We start from the raw sequence: 15,341 nt of genomic DNA, 5'->3' as shown, positions 1-15,341 counted from the left end.
ATTCAACCCACTCATCTTATCGGAGTATTTTCGCTGATCAAATATTTTTACAAGAGTCACTCGAGATTGGGGCACATTGAAAGGTTCAATAACAAATATGGCGGTTCACATCAACAATCCCTCTCATGAAGTGAATTGCAAGTTATCTAATTGACAATTATTTTCAACGAAAAAGGTGTTCTTGGACGCTGGCGAACTGACATATAAGAGTTGGCGAACTGACATTAGACGTTGGCGAACCGACTTCATACGTTGGCGAACAAGTCGTTGGCGAACTGACATGTTGGCGAAACGACCGGTATTCGCAGAGGATGGCAAACAAAATAACACAAAAGAAACTATGGTGCTGCGTCCGTGGGGTAGTAGAATGCAAAACAAAATTTGGTTTTATCAACGGAGTTGATAATGTAAATAGGCCACCGTACAGAGATTCTAAAAGCTGACGTTTCGAGCGTTAGCCCTTCGTCAGAGCGAAGAGCTAACGCTCGAAACGTCGGCTTTTAGAATCTCTGTACGGTGGCCAATTTACATTATCAACTCCGTTGATAAAACCAAATTTTTGTATACTATTTCCCCACCGACGCAGCACCACAGTTTCTTTAGAAACTACCTCCTTCATTCATTTTTTGTTCAACCGCTGCGACCACTAGACCCAAGACGACGAAAATAACAAGAGACCTGGGAACGAAACTTATAACAAGATGGCGTCCAAAACGAGTCCTAAAATTGACTTCATTCTTGTTGCTTTGGGTGGGATTGTCAGCATAAATCTCGTCTCTATCTTGGGAATTTCTTTTCTAAACCTAGAAGACAAAACCAAGTACAAAATTATCCTAATTCAAGCATTGTTAACTGTGCAATCAGTGATGTTTTTCAGCGCAAGGTACCTGTGGATACGATTGTGTTCTCCACTTTTACACCATCCGTCGTTTCTCAACAAGGCCCTTCTGACAATCGTGATATCGGTTATTGGCTTATCACAGAGTAGCATTGTCCTGGGGCTCATCTTTTCCGGCGTAGAGCCTCACTGGATTTCTCTGTTGTCCTACTCAAGCTTGGGTGTGCTAATTTTGTTAACCACTGCAACTGTTTTCTCCGATTTGGTTACATGTACATTCGGCCTTTTAAATTCAAGGTCTTGTCCAAGTCCTTCGAGGGCACAGTATGCTAGATCACAAATTATTGCAATTGTATTAGTTACAGCTTTGTTTACAGCACTGGCATTACACAACGGACTTAAAGAACCTCTGGTAAAACAGGTGAATATTCCGATAAAGAATCTTCCAGCTGAATTTCATGGATTTACTATTGTTCATCTACCAGATTTGCATGTAGGGCCTACCATTGGTAAAACTATGCTGGAAAAAGTGGTTAAGACAACAAATAAGTTGAACCCAGATGCAGTTACAATAGCTGGAGACTTGGTTGATGCTACTGTGTTTCAGATTCGCCAGGCAGTTAAACCATTGCTCAAGTTAAGAGCGAGATATGGTGTATATTTTGTAACAGGTATAACTAGTTTTATTTTCCGGGCAAACCTTGGTTTTACAGAGATGAAGATGAAAGGCAACATGGTCCACTGGTTGGGGCATAGGATTTGCCAGATAAGGACAGTTTAATTAGAGTGTTACTATGATGATCAACAAATCACTTCCTCTTCCATTTTTTCTTCAGATTTTGAAAGTGTGATTGCTTAAAGAGGGAGTATCACTGTATTGGTCATGTTCTAGCTGTAGTGAATGTCACCGTTTATAAGGCAATTGGAAGAGACGTTACAATTATTAGTGTGCAAAATTCACATGTGCGTGAAAGTTACTCACTTGGTTATCTGTGAAGTGGACTGCCCTTAGCTCATTAGTGATGTTTAATAATCAAGAACTTTTTACGCATTAAATGTAAATTATAACATCACTTCTGACTGGCTCATAAATGATGACATTCGTTACAGCTAGAACTTGCGCAATACTCTCTTTAGCTTTGATTTTTATCCAAAGGTTTTTTACTGTGAGTGTAAGTATTGCATTACATTCTTTAACTATCAAGTCTGACATCATCAATATTTTTCTCCTCGATCCAGCTCTCTCTAGATTTTAAAATTAGTAATAGTGTACCATTAAATAGGAAAAGTTCAGTTAAAATAAACAGGTGTCCTTTTGAAATCAGGTCAAATTAGTGTTTTGATAACATAGTTTTAAAATCCAAAGAAAAAGAAGAATTGAATTTTTGGTCATACAATGTAGTAGCACTTTAATTAAGTAAAAGCTCTAAATAAAATAATATATTTTTATTAAACACTTGAAAGCTAGAAGAACAGGTAATAGTCCATCCTTTGGACTATATATTCTTCCTTAACACTCCGTGCTCAAATCCCACTCCTGTAGGAAATATTGTGTTGGATTCAGCATCTTTGGGACGCACTCACTAAGAGAATCCCTGATGTGGTTATACCATACAGGAAAGGAGACAGTACATGCATTGCCCAGCCCTGCCCTGCCCTGAAATTGCAGCATCGCATATTTCCAATATAGTTTGCGAGAGTGAATGGTAAACAATGTGCCATGCTTTCATAGATACATGTAACAGCATTTTTGTCTAAAAAGATGTCATTACTCATACTGACCAGTCACACCAAAGAATTGTACTGTAATCTCTTGTTTTTAAGGAAACCATGAGTACTACACTGGTGATGTTGATGGATGGCTTAAGGAACTGGAATACCTTGGTGTCACACCACTTCACAACTCTCATGTTCTTTTAACGCATCCAAACAAAAATCAGGCAAAACTTTGTCTTTCTGGTGTTGATGACTCAGAGGGTGGATTTCTAAGGTTAGCTTAACACCATTCAAGACGTACGGGTGGTGATGGAGATGGGAATGATCACTGTAGGCAGGAGTCTGTGCTGATATTAGATATTGTCAAAAGGAACGATGAAGCACTGAAGACTTAAAGGGGACAAAAATGTTGGGAGGTTGAACCTGGTAACAATGCTAGAGATTTTCTCCTAAAACAGAGGGAGTTGTGTACAACTCACACTGATTGCCTGTAAGGATCTCTGCACCCAAGTGAGTAGGAAGGAGACCAGAGATAACAGAGTCAATTTCCTGCTTATTTTCAGATCAGGAAATCATGGCACAGACATCATACAGGCACTAAAAGGAGTAGATGCTGGTACTCCAACTATTCTCCTTGCTCATCGACCAAAAGCTGCTAAACTGGTCTTGGACAGCCACAAAGTTGACCTTATTCTCACCGGCCACACCCATGGGGGGCAGTTGTTCCCTATACATCTATGGCACCTTATGAGAGAACCATACTTTGCAGGCTTGTATAGACATAATACAGGGTCATATGTTTATGTGTCAAGTGGGGTGCATTTTTGGGGAATGCCTATGAGGTTATGGTCGGAAGCAGAGATCACTTATATTGTGTTAATTTCATCTGAAAAATGAACTTTATAAAAAGAGTAAATGTTTTTTAAAGGGAATTTAAAAAAGCATTAAGTTTATGTAACAAGTTATTTTCCTTTCCACAAACGATGCAATTTGTCATGGTTTCAACTGGATGTAATGCCCTGTGCTTCTCAAATTTAATTTAATTTAATTGATTTCATTTGATACATGACTGGTTCACCAACCAAAATTTTGTGGCTGTGTTAAGGTCACATTTTGCTTATTTTTACCCAAGTAAAGAACACCTTTTTGCATATTGCAAATATGTCACTGGTCGGAGATCACTTATATCAATTTTCAAAAGCCCTCGCCCAGTGGTCCACTTATCCTTTTATGGAGTAAAGTAATGTCAGAACGTATCAAATGCATCAATACAGTTCCAGCTGCGTCAAAGGCTACAGTTATCTTTGATGTTACTTACTATAAATGAAATGCAATAAAATTGACTGTAAAAAAGAAATCAGAGAGGAAGAAAAGCACTTCTTTATTTACAAAAAATCCTCCATCTTGCACCATAAATGCACTTTCCCCTGAAGTTATTAATAATTACAGTAATCATTTATTGTGTACATTTTTGAGCAGTATTAATATTATTATTATTCATTCCATTCCTGATGCAAATTGTATCTTGCAAATGATTGGTTTAGGGGTTGTGGAATCTGCTATCACTATCTCTTGACCATCAGTAAGTCCAATTTCTGAAATTAATGTAAATCACCATATATAAATTTCATGTTCCATGAAATGGTAAGATCATACCTGCAAGGCACATCCAGCTTTTACCTTTACGAAAAGTTAGGGTATCCACTCTCTAGGAAAATGGAGGCAACATTCCCTTCCTTCCAAGAATGAGCCTTTTATTAGAGCTGAGCCCACCTGCAGATCCATAATCAATCATCTAATTCCTTTGTCATATGATTTACCTTTTAATTTCCTGGGTAGATTATGCCTTGTTTTCTCCTCTAAGGACTTTACAGACTGTAGAACAAGAATGTCAGAATAACGAAGTTTTTATTTTCATTGAGCAGATCAGAGTTAGGTTAGGGTTATCTCCGTAAGTCAATATGATTACCGGTACTTAATTTTCTATTATTATTATTATTTTGGTCTTAAAGCCAAATTAAAAGAAATGAAATAAGTAGCTCACCTGTATATACAAGGTTTTGTTTTTCCCATCAATCATGGTTGTGAGACTTGGAGCTTTCATTTGACTGTACAAGAAAAATGACAATGCTGCTGATCTTCCAAATCTGCATAATGTATCATGTAAAAATTCAGGACCCCAACCTTATGCATTTTGATGGCTTGGAACCAGGAGCATTGTGCAAACATAGTATGACAATAATTCACGATCACCAAGTAATAGTAATATTATAATAATAATAGTAATAATAATCTTTTTTTTTTGAACAAGTATGTAAAACAGTCGCAAATCTAAAAAACTAGTCCAAATAAACAAAAACGAATAAACAAAAAAAAGTAATAATACTAATAATACTAATAATACTACTACTACTACTAATAATAATAATAATAATAATAATAATAATAATAATAATAATAATAATAACCCTGAGAAAAACCTCTCAGAGCAGAGTAAAGGAACCAACTACAAACTTTACCCACATATGGCCATGAGTCAGGAATTGAACCTGGGCCACATTGCCGGGAGGCGAGTGCAATCACCATCCCCGCTATAATGAAAACCACCGATCTGTGGAATGGGCCTGAATTATTGAGTCACTGTCCTGCCCACTTTCCCATGTAAATAATTCAAATTTGTGAGAGGTGTTGTGTTCAACGCTACTGTTAAGGCCAGGGATCCTTCCTTGCACTTGAAGTAACAGTGAGTCCACGGTTGCACTTGCCACCTCTTCACTGGACAAGAACAATTTTGACCATTTTCCCCCAGGACTCATGATTTTGAAAGCAGGGCAGGCAAGGCAGTCACTCAATAATTGGGGCCCATTCCACAGATCCGTGGTTTTCGTAATATTACATGTATTTTGGGGGAGCAAAGCACAGCTAAATATTAATGTCTTGAAATAATTTTGCATTGTTAAGTTACTCACTATGTAGGGCTCTCATGGAAAAAGTCAATCACTGATTTAATTGTGACATCCTCTGGAAATGTAAGAATGTGAGGTCGCTGGCTACATGCTGCACAGTCTTCCTGGAAATAAACATTCCTTGATAAGAAAATCTCTCCCAATCTGAGGAAAAATGAGCAAGCTTTTTGCTCATTTTTAAGTGGAAGGCTTTATGAGCCTCCACCACCGTCATGTTTTCGCGAGCTAAGAAACTTTATGCTCCGCTCAATTTCCTTCTGTACAAAAATAAACGTACCAGTGGCAAATTATTGAGTTCATTTCAGTCTACAATAGATTAAAAGGCAGGCAGAATGAATATGTGGTTAGGGTGCTGGATTTGAAATCCAGAGGTCCTTCTGGACTCAAGTCTCATCCTTGACCCCTAGCTGGAGTTGAAGTTGTTCAAGGTAATCCTTGGTTTATCTCCTTGGCAGCACCTTTAAACAGCAAAACAGTCTGCCTCCAGCCAGTTACCCCGGGTAGCATTCTCAATGGTTCGGGTTAACCCCAACCCTTTTCACTCAGGATAAAAGGTATACCGAGTATTAAAATGGGTTTGAAAACCGGAAGTGCAGAAAAATGCACAATAGAATTAGGACATGTGGATTTCATTGCTTAAAAGCTATGCGCGATATAACCTCTAGGGAGAGGTTGTAATTGATGCAAAACAAACTTGTGAACACAGGAGCCAATGTGAACACAAAAGCGAATGAAAGGATCCTAAATAAGAAATTTTTACACCTTGGGTGATATTGGGATAAACTGACTGAAACATTAAATTGTTGCAAAATCCACCTTATCTCTATCTTTGTTAATAATTCTATTGGTATCGTAGCCATGTGTCAAAATAAATTACTTGGAATACATGAACCTGAAAGGTATCGGTTGACTTTCTTCGGTGCCGCAAAATGGACAATAGAATTATGAGGTGGTGATTTTATTGGCTATAAAAGCAATTCACTTGATCCCATGGAGCAATACCTTTCACCTCCCTCTTAAACGAGACTTATGTTTTCCAACAACAACAAAAATAACAGCTGTGGAGTCCAGTGTCGTTGGAGGGGATTTCTATGTGTGTGAGGCTTCAAACAGCCTCAATTCTTCCCGTCGAGTTCTGTGAAAATATGGATTTATAACATGCGGTGGGGCAACCAAAATGATTGGGGGGTGTGTTGGGGTTTCAGTGTGAAACTTTTATTATGACGTTCGCTGATTTAGAAACTCAATTCCATGTTCTAGCCTGAGTGAAAGCTCAATAGCAGCTAAAGATTGACATGCTGGATTCAGTCTTTTGGAAATGTTATGAATAACATGAGCCCTCCAGATGTCAATTGGCTGCAGAAACATTTACTTCTTTTGTTCCGTACTTTAACCCTTTAAGCCCCGAGGGGTTCCCCATTGACGAGTAAAATCGTCTGGCGTTAGACAGAGTAAAATCTATAAGTGCCATTTGGCACTATCGGGGCTGAAAGGGTTAAACAGGGACATAGTTTCTTCACGCTGTTAGCTTAACCCTTTAAGCCCCGAGGGGTTCCCCATTGACGAGTAAAATCGTCTGGCGTTAGACAGAGTAAAATCTATAAGTGCCATTTGGCACTATCGGGGCTGAAAGGGTTAAACAGGGACATAGTTTCTTCACGCTGTTAGCTTAACCCTTTAAGCCCCGAGGGGTTCCCCATTGACGAGTAAAATCGTCTGGCGTTAGACAGAGTAAAATCTATAAGTGCCATTTGGCACTATCGGGGCTGAAAGGGTTAAACAGGGACATAGTTTCTTCACGCTGTTAGCTTAACCCTTTAAGCCCGAGGGGTCCCCATTGACGAGTAAAATCGTCTGGCGTTAGACAGAGTAAAATCTATAAGTGCCATTTGGCACTATCGGGGCTGAAAGGGTTAATAGCAAATTTGAACATCGCTTTAGCCTAAGTGTTGTTTTAACTCTTCCAAAATGTATCACCCTACTTCTGCGCAACATGGTATTCCGAATAAACGCTTTGAAGAGCATCTTGTTTACCCTGAAAAGCCCCTGAGGAGAAGCAGTCATGTATCTACATTATTTAACGCTTTTACCGGCTGGTAAAACGCAGTTAATGGAACATGATACCCCTAGAGGGCAAGACTGCTTTCGTTCGTCACCCAATCCAGTAAGATAAATAATAGAACAATATTGAATGCTGAATTCATGAATGAATGTTCCCTTATTCTAGCAGTTAGTACAAACGCTATTCATGTCTGTATTTTAGCTTCTATCTTGCTGAGTAATCTAGTGATATATCTTAGCTTTTCCTAGATTGGTCCTTATGTTTGTTAGCCCCATTCATGGCTGACAAGCCCGCCACGTGGCATCTCTTTAGCTCGTAGTACAGCTGTACCTATTGGTCGAACTTTGAGACACTGTCTTGCTATATAAATCTCAATACACTGTAACAGGGCATAATCCTGGCAGCTTGCACGAGAGTACACAGTTTGTAACAATTTTGCTTTAAAATTTCCCACCCTCCCTCCCCGGGAGACGGGCTTTTGTTTGTTATTTGCCAATAAACTGGGGTCACTCCTTGTGGTTCGGTTAAGTCTGCGTAGCGACTTCCCCCAAGCTTTGGCATTGCTTGTGTCTTGCCATCTTATATCCTTGCCTTTATCTTGTCCGATCCAGCCTCTGCTGTGCTGGGGAGGTAACAAAGGCTCTGCCAATACTCTTGTTCTATTCCCACGTTAGTGGGGGAATAAGTGAGGCTTTTAGTTTTGTGCACCTATTATTAAGTCGCGTAAAACCTGCCACAGGGCTGTGTCCCCCTCAATTACGCCATATTGTTATTTGCTTATTTGTTGTCGTTACACTATCTAGTTGCGTTACACTCTACTCTTAGTTTAAATTACGGAATAGTGACATTAAGTAAGTAATCATAACTCGGGGAGTTAAGTGATGGCACTCAAACTAGAAATCCAGAAAAGTCCTCATCAACATCTTTCAATGATACCCTGATCTATATCATAACATTCTATAATAATTATTATCATAACATACTGAGCTGGCAATCTAAGCTTACCTTTTTCTCAGCCTCAAAAGTATAAGTGTACAAGCCATCTGTATCATTAAACACCATATAATTGTTCAGTGGATTACAGCAGCTGGTAAAAAGAAAATCATCAAAACTGATTACAACACTGTATGATTATAGATTAAAACCATCATAAAGCCATCTTAGATGGTAAACAAAAACTATAATAATTTATTAAAAAATAGGTAACTGCACATTTAAGGGGTCTGCTGTGAACATAAACTTTGCAAGTGACTTTTTTGCAAACTTTTATGTTAAGGGTAAACAAGCCCTAACTTCTCCCAAAGAAGTGTGACAACTTGAATGCAAAAAATGAATCAAGGCAATAGAAACTTCATATGAAAATGGCCAAATAAAATGTTTGGTTTATTTGACCTACAATCTTGTACAAAACTCTTGGGAAAAATTCTAGCTTAAGCATCATTTGACACACACTCACAAAGTATATTGGTCCTTCCCCCCTCCCCCCATACCAATTGATAATGTGATGCAAAATACTGTGCAAGCCATTTGGCCATTTTTTAAAACTAACACTGGAATGGGGGGAGAGGCAGGGTTCGTACGCGTCTTGAAAACGCTTGAAAACCCTTGAATTTTGAGAGTACATTTTCAAGGCCTTGAAAGTCCTTGAAAATCTCTGCTCATCATTCCTGGTCCTTAAAAGTCCTTGAATTTTTTCTGACCCGCATAACTTCAGTAAAAATAATCAGCTACTCAAGTCATGTCATACAGACGTGATGAGCTGTGGGGTCGAGAATGGTTACCAGTGCCTTTGCATTATTTTCACGCATCTTCATTACGGAAAATGAGCAAGAATTGTACTGTCAGACTATTTCCATGGGTAAAATCTTTGACGTAGATAAAAAAGAGGTCCTTGAAATTTCAAAATTTGGCCTTGAAAGTCCTTGAAAAGTCCTTGCATGTTTGGTCTGAAAAAGTGTACGAACCCTGGAGAGGGGAAAGTGGGAAGAATTAATGTTAATCTTTATCACACAGACAAATTAGAGAGTCACATTTTCCCAACAAGTTTTGTCCAAGATTGTAGCTGCCAGTTCTTTTCAAAAATTCTGCAAGATTTAATGAAAATGGAAACACAAGATCTTCAAGTTAAACTCATCGCCACTTGATAAGCTTGGGAACTGGTGCCTTAAAAGTTAGTGGGAAGGGGCCTGTTGTGATCCAGGCATCACACGGTGGCATCCTTGGCAACCTGCAAGCGTGAAACAATTTCCTATAAGCAGCCGCTAACCAGCAATATCACACTGGAACATGGTCCAGTGGACAAAATGCTCACTGTCCTTACCAGATACTTCCCTCCACAACCGAATAGACTCAGTACAGGAAAGGTGGGGCTCAATGAATCTGCAACGATTCACAAAAATGGCCCGCAAAGATTGCACGGCCATGCAAAAGCAAGCCCTGCAGGATTCTGCGGCATCCCCAAATAAAGGCACGCCCATTTAATTTGGCGTGAACAGGTTACATGCCAAATTAACTTGAGATTAACCTTCCCTAAATTACATTTAGCCTCATAATCTAAAGGAACATGAAGACCCACTGGCTTCTACAAAATTAATACATTACCTAGAAACTAATTTGAAGACCTCCAGGGCACAAGCCGCTTGTAAAAGAAAGCAAAAAAAGATAGGTTATACTTTCTACTAAATCAAATTGAAAGTTACATAATTGTAGGTAAATGCTTCAACGAAGTACCTGCAATCACAGCATTTGTGGATGCCACGGCAGGGATGATATGCTTGACGACACCTTCATTAGAAAAAAAGTCCTAGTTATTCCTACTGTACTCAAAAGCATGCCTCTATCCACTTATTGAGGATTGATGTCACATAATATTTGAATCAGCATATCATTGAAGATATGAATTAGAGGGATGTTGAGAGAATTGAGAGAGCTTAATGGAGGGGACAGTATTTGACTGGTTAAGCAAAGACATTATCAGCAAATACAAATTTATGCATTAATTAAAAAAATAGCAAGCAGGTGACTGTGTTTTTTGTTCTTGTCTGTTCCTTTGCCATTCTTGTCCTGACAATATTTTATTGATCTGAAATGGCCAAATCTGAGCTTATGTGGAGTATGCGAACACCTGTATGCACAAATAAATAATTATTATTTTCAATTTTCTTAAGTTTGTAAAATTAATATCCACATCCAATTTTATTCCTGGGAAAAGGTATGCGCTCTTCAAGCTGAACAACTTGGAACAATTATTGCAAAATTACCAAAGTAGCAATCATTATGATAGGGTTATGAATTTCCAGGACATTCTTATTGCTGTTATGACCTTCTTTGCTTTAAAGGTCTGGTCCTTAATCTTGGGGAGTCAAAGATGGCCAGGGGCCTGTTTCTCGAAAGTCCCATAAACATTTTGGGCCCAAAAAGCTATTTGTGAAACTAGCAACCACTTGTTTTTGGAAAGCCGATCTTTTGACATAATATTATTTCAAGGTAACAAAAAGCAAAATGACAGTGGACTTTGACTTTGACCTCTCTGTTCTTGAGATGCAGAGGAAATTGTGACATTGGTAAATGGGCAGTGAAGTCTCGGGACTTTTGATAAACAGGCACCAGGTCAATACTGGCGAGTCTCATTGCAGTATATCCCTTCATTTGTTGGATCACATCACAGCTTTGTTGTGTCTTCTTTTTTTTTATAATTTATCCCTAACCAGTGTCTTATCTGAAGAATGTACTTTATTCCCAGGACTTTATTCAAGCACCTAGGCCATTTCCATCACAATTTTTTCTGCCAACTGGCTTTTAATTTACGTACACTTTTACATTATTTTCATCACATGACCAATGTTATGCAATACATGTAGCAGTTATGATCAAGCATGGGAATCAGACCTCAAAACCTTCCATGGGATATCCATGACAAGTCACACATTCTTTGAACAATACTTTGTACAATCATACTTAGTCTTGTACTTATCTTTCTGGACAAAGGATTTTTCACATGAATGTGAAGTTTAGGATGTACATTGCCATTTATGCAAAGGGTCTACGCTTATTTTGATTTTTAGTTACTAGGTATTACAAATTGTGCATCAGGTGTTTTACACAATTTGCTACAGCAAAAGGACTGCTTTTCTGTGTCATTATTACCTTGGGTAAGTCTGTATGTGACTCCCTGTATGTTATAACTATCAGCTCTCTCTTTGGCTTTTTCAAAAATCCACTGCACATGAGCTGGGTCATCTCCATCAACAGGAACGCCCTCTGAAGGATGGTTCAACAAACACTGATCAATTCATAATTTTTCAAACGTTTTGTTTTGTTTTAATGTACCTGACTCTGGAGAACACTACAGCCATGACTTTCTAACTCTGCCGAATTATTTTAATTATCATTTAGCTTTACTTTTTACTCCCATTTTAACTGTAGACCTAGTTTGAAATTGAGCAATCGCTTAGTTTGATATTTATTGTCATCTTGTGTATAGATTGGCTAGTCTGATAAGTTTTGAAGTGGTTTATTCTCTGATTCTTTGGCTACATTCAGTACAACGGATTGCTGTGTTGTTCACACCTTTAACACTGCTTCATCACGTTACAATCAAGTAATGGAATCACATACACGCATTATAACATGTAACACATTCAAGGGATTATCTTTTTACCTCTTGCACTGTGCGTCACTTTGCCTGAGGGGATTGATCAAGAAGTAGGAAGCAAACTTAAATGAAATTGATGAAGACCTCACTCTGGAGAACACTACAGCCATGATGTTCTAACTCTGCTGAACTATTTTAACTATCATTTAGCTTTACTTTTTACTCCCATTTAAACTACTTAGTTTGATATTGTAAATATGTGACAATGTTTTCAGAGTATCTATCATGTCATAATAATATTGCACATGGTATTTTTCCTATTATGGAGAATGGTATTATTTTTCAGTTAATTGAAAATAAAGTTCTCACTGCTATTATTGTATATGTTTTGTTTTAAATTATTATTATAAAAAAGGAAAGGAAATTTATTTATAATAAGTGTCTAGTTGTTCTAGCACTGGAGCACTAATTGGGGAGACTGTAAACTGAAATTAACAATTACGGTAACGCAAATCAAGTCAAATATTGGTTTTTGAGGAGAGGGGAAACCGTTGGAAGTACCCGGAGAAAACCTCTTGGTGCAGAGTAGAGAACCAACAAACTCAACCCACATATGACGCAGAGTCTGGGAATCCAACCCAGGCCACATTGGTGGAAGGCGAGTGCTCTCACCACTGTGCCATCCCTGCACCCCCATCATCATCATAATCATCATCATCATCATGATCGTTGTTATCCTCGCTCTACACAACCTACGAAACTTGCTGATCACTATCAAGTCCAATTTTCTTATTATAACAGCTAGAGAACACCTTTTGCAGAATATTAAATATTTTGCTCTCCAATTGATGCAGACTTTTGCAGTACGGAAACGTTTGGTATATGCTTGTTTGCTCCAAGTTCGAAATCCCACTTATTATTAATTAATTAATTATTTGAATTAATGTAGTACTGGTATGTTATTATCATGGTCAAAAATACCTCCAAAAGGATGTTCTTGAGGCCAAACTAACACCTTTGCATATTCTATACAATGTTCTGGAAGGCGAGGGGTGTGCGCAATGGTACACAAAGGAAAATTAACCTACGAAAATAGGGATATGACATTAATTTTACTGCTAAATCATACAATACTCTCAGATATACATGATCAACAGAAAGATTTGAGAAATCAAACTCTTACTTGTGGGGGATAAAGATCAAGTGTACACTCAATGCATGCTGTCAATCCAGGAATGATGACTCTTGCATTGCCCTTAAAACCTGTAAAAAGAGCTGTGTAGTTTATTGTGCACTAAAAATGGCCCTTTATCAACTATTGAACAATCAATTAATCATCATCATCATCATCATCATCATCATCATCATCATCATCATCATTATTATCATTTAATTAAACCTAGAATACGAGCATTTCTAAAACAGGTTGCATATGATTTAGCCAAGTGCAAGGAGAAGTCAGGCCGAAAAAAAGTGGCTTACAAAATGGAATCCAGATTTGGTGCAGCCATTTTTCTCAAGCCTGTCTTTTCCTCACACTCTACTAACTTAGTGGTAATGCTCGTAGTCTGCACGATCCCCATGTCTATATAATAATATTATGTCAGGACTACATCTCTCAGATGATTGGCCAATTTACATGAAGCAGATCATAATCTTTAAGAATAAAATATTAATTATAATAAAGGCCCACAAGTTTGACTTCATTGGAGCACCTTCCTGCTTGACTTAATTTCTTTACCAATCCTCCTCTTTTATTCTACTCTCGTTAAAGTTACTGGGACTGGTGTTGCACCTTTTCTAATATTAATAAAGTTAAAAACAATTTAATGTGACTCACAACAGAAAAGTGAAGAAACAAAGGCTGCTACTCACAGCATGTCATTCAAACTTCGTATGAGGTTTAAATTCGACTGTACAATAAGGCATGCAGTTCACTCCTACTGTTGTCTTAACAGAGGAGCATTGTTATGAACTTTAAAAGCTTTCACTCTAGTGACATCCAGTACTTTCAGTCATTGAAAATACATGTATATATTATCCATGCTGTACAAAACCACTGAACAGCTAGCAGCTAGATCACAGACTACCCTTCGAAAGCAACCTTGAAGGTAAACCTTTTAACAGCATGCAATCCCTAAATGGATTTCTCCTATTTATGTTTAGTATTTTTTCTTGCCTTCTGTGCCACCATCCACCACAGGAATAATACTTGTTTGGTCAAGGTCGCCATCATCGTCATATTCTAGTAAACTAAGCTGCAACAAGGCCAAATTATATCATGATGATGATAACAACACCTTATTTTTAATAACAGGGAGGCTGATGCAGCGGTGAGAGCACAATTGCCTCCTACCAATATGTGCTGGGTTCAATACCCAGTCTCTATGTAAGTAAGTTGAGTTTGTGGGTTCTAATCTGCTCTTGGAGGTTTTACCCGGGGTACCCATGTTTTCCCCTCTCCTCAAAAACCAACATTTATTTTGATTTTTAAAATAATGATCACTGTCCCATATTCCTCTAGTCCTAGAAGACCACTTCTGTAGAGAAATGTACTTAATAGATGCACTTAATAGATGCATGCCCAATTTTGACATATAACGTGAAGTGTCCCTATATAAAGTCTAATGCCTTTGCAACCTATTTCCAACTGTAAGGTTAAGGGGGTTAAAGATTAGTGTTATTTTTAGCTTACTTAGGGTAAATGCAGCTGTTCATCCTTACCCAAGGAGCACCATTTGGTGGAGACTTCAAGATGTTAATTGTCTGAGTGTATTCCAAGACACGAGTAATGATAACTTATTGAAACCTGCGTGCATCTGATTACTGCATCTCTGGACATAATTACCAGTATCTGTTACTGTTACGTTAGAAGATTTGACACTTAGGGTGCGTTTGATTGATCCTATTCCGGAATGAGAATATGTGGAGTGATGATTAAAATGATATGTTTGGCACGTTTCGAAGCAGCATGGATAACAAAAATATGTTAAAAATAGCATTTTAGCAGCTATCTGACAATTTTAATGTGAATTTCCGTAAAAACGAAGGATTAATTTATAACTTACATTCTCTGTATTTCAATTCCGGAATACGGTCAATCAAACGCACCCTTAAATAAAATAATCATTTATTATGATTATGATTATGATTATGATTTTATTG

The 15,341-nt window shown here is 37.9% G+C and overlaps 2 protein-coding genes across 3 annotated transcripts in view; one reads left to right on the top strand and one right to left on the bottom strand.

The window, feature by feature from the left end:
- The first annotated feature begins 649 nt into the window (after positions 1–649).
- On the top strand, positions 650–3,906 carry LOC137968546 (transmembrane protein with metallophosphoesterase domain-like). The gene is made up of 3 exons (XM_068815113.1): positions 650–1,509; positions 2,663–2,828; positions 3,118–3,906. The coding sequence occupies exons 1-3, from the start codon at positions 702–704 to the stop codon at positions 3,449–3,451; spliced, it is 1,308 nt and encodes a 435-aa protein (XP_068671214.1). The 5' UTR covers positions 650–701; the 3' UTR covers positions 3,452–3,906.
- A 5-nt stretch (positions 3,907–3,911) lies between these two features.
- The window catches only part of LOC137968421 (NEDD8-activating enzyme E1 catalytic subunit-like), a 27,335-nt gene continuing 15,905 nt past the window's right edge, over positions 3,912–15,341 (bottom strand). For both annotated transcript variants that reach the window (XM_068815022.1, XM_068815060.1), the window contains 11 exons: positions 14,356–14,434; positions 13,360–13,439; positions 13,158–13,260; positions 11,729–11,842; positions 10,313–10,366; positions 10,184–10,220; positions 8,588–8,669; positions 5,524–5,624; positions 4,599–4,662; positions 4,375–4,429; positions 3,912–4,149 (listed from right to left, as the gene is read on the bottom strand). In XM_068815022.1, the coding sequence (XP_068671123.1) occupies positions 4,052–4,149; positions 4,375–4,429; positions 4,599–4,662; positions 5,524–5,624; positions 8,588–8,669; positions 10,184–10,220; positions 10,313–10,366; positions 11,729–11,842; positions 13,158–13,260; positions 13,360–13,439; positions 14,356–14,434 (867 nt within the window). In that variant the 3' untranslated portion in view covers positions 3,912–4,051. The remainder of the gene's footprint in view (positions 4,150–4,374; positions 4,430–4,598; positions 4,663–5,523; positions 5,625–8,587; positions 8,670–10,183; positions 10,221–10,312; positions 10,367–11,728; positions 11,843–13,157; positions 13,261–13,359; positions 13,440–14,355; positions 14,435–15,341) is intronic.

The sequence above is a fragment of the Montipora foliosa genome, chromosome 1, assembly GCF_036669935.1.
Source record: "Montipora foliosa isolate CH-2021 chromosome 1, ASM3666993v2, whole genome shotgun sequence".
In the NCBI taxonomy this organism is placed as follows: Eukaryota; Metazoa; Cnidaria; class Anthozoa; order Scleractinia; family Acroporidae; genus Montipora; species Montipora foliosa.
The sequence above is the reverse complement of the archived record's forward strand: the minus strand, read 5'-3'. Positions and strand labels throughout refer to the sequence as shown.

What these genes read in the sequence shown, in the direction of transcription:
- LOC137968546 (XM_068815113.1), top strand. Translation starts at nt 702, where the DNA reads ATGGCGTCCAAAACGAGTCCTAAAATTGACTTCATTCTTGTTGCTTTG. An exon ending in TGGTGTATATTTTGTAACAG is followed by an intron (nt 1,510 to 2,662) that starts GTATAACTAGTT and finishes CTTGTTTTTAAG; the next exon opens with GAAACCATGAGTACTACACT. An exon ending in TCAGAGGGTGGATTTCTAAG is followed by an intron (nt 2,829 to 3,117) that starts GTTAGCTTAACA and finishes GCTTATTTTCAG; the next exon opens with ATCAGGAAATCATGGCACAG.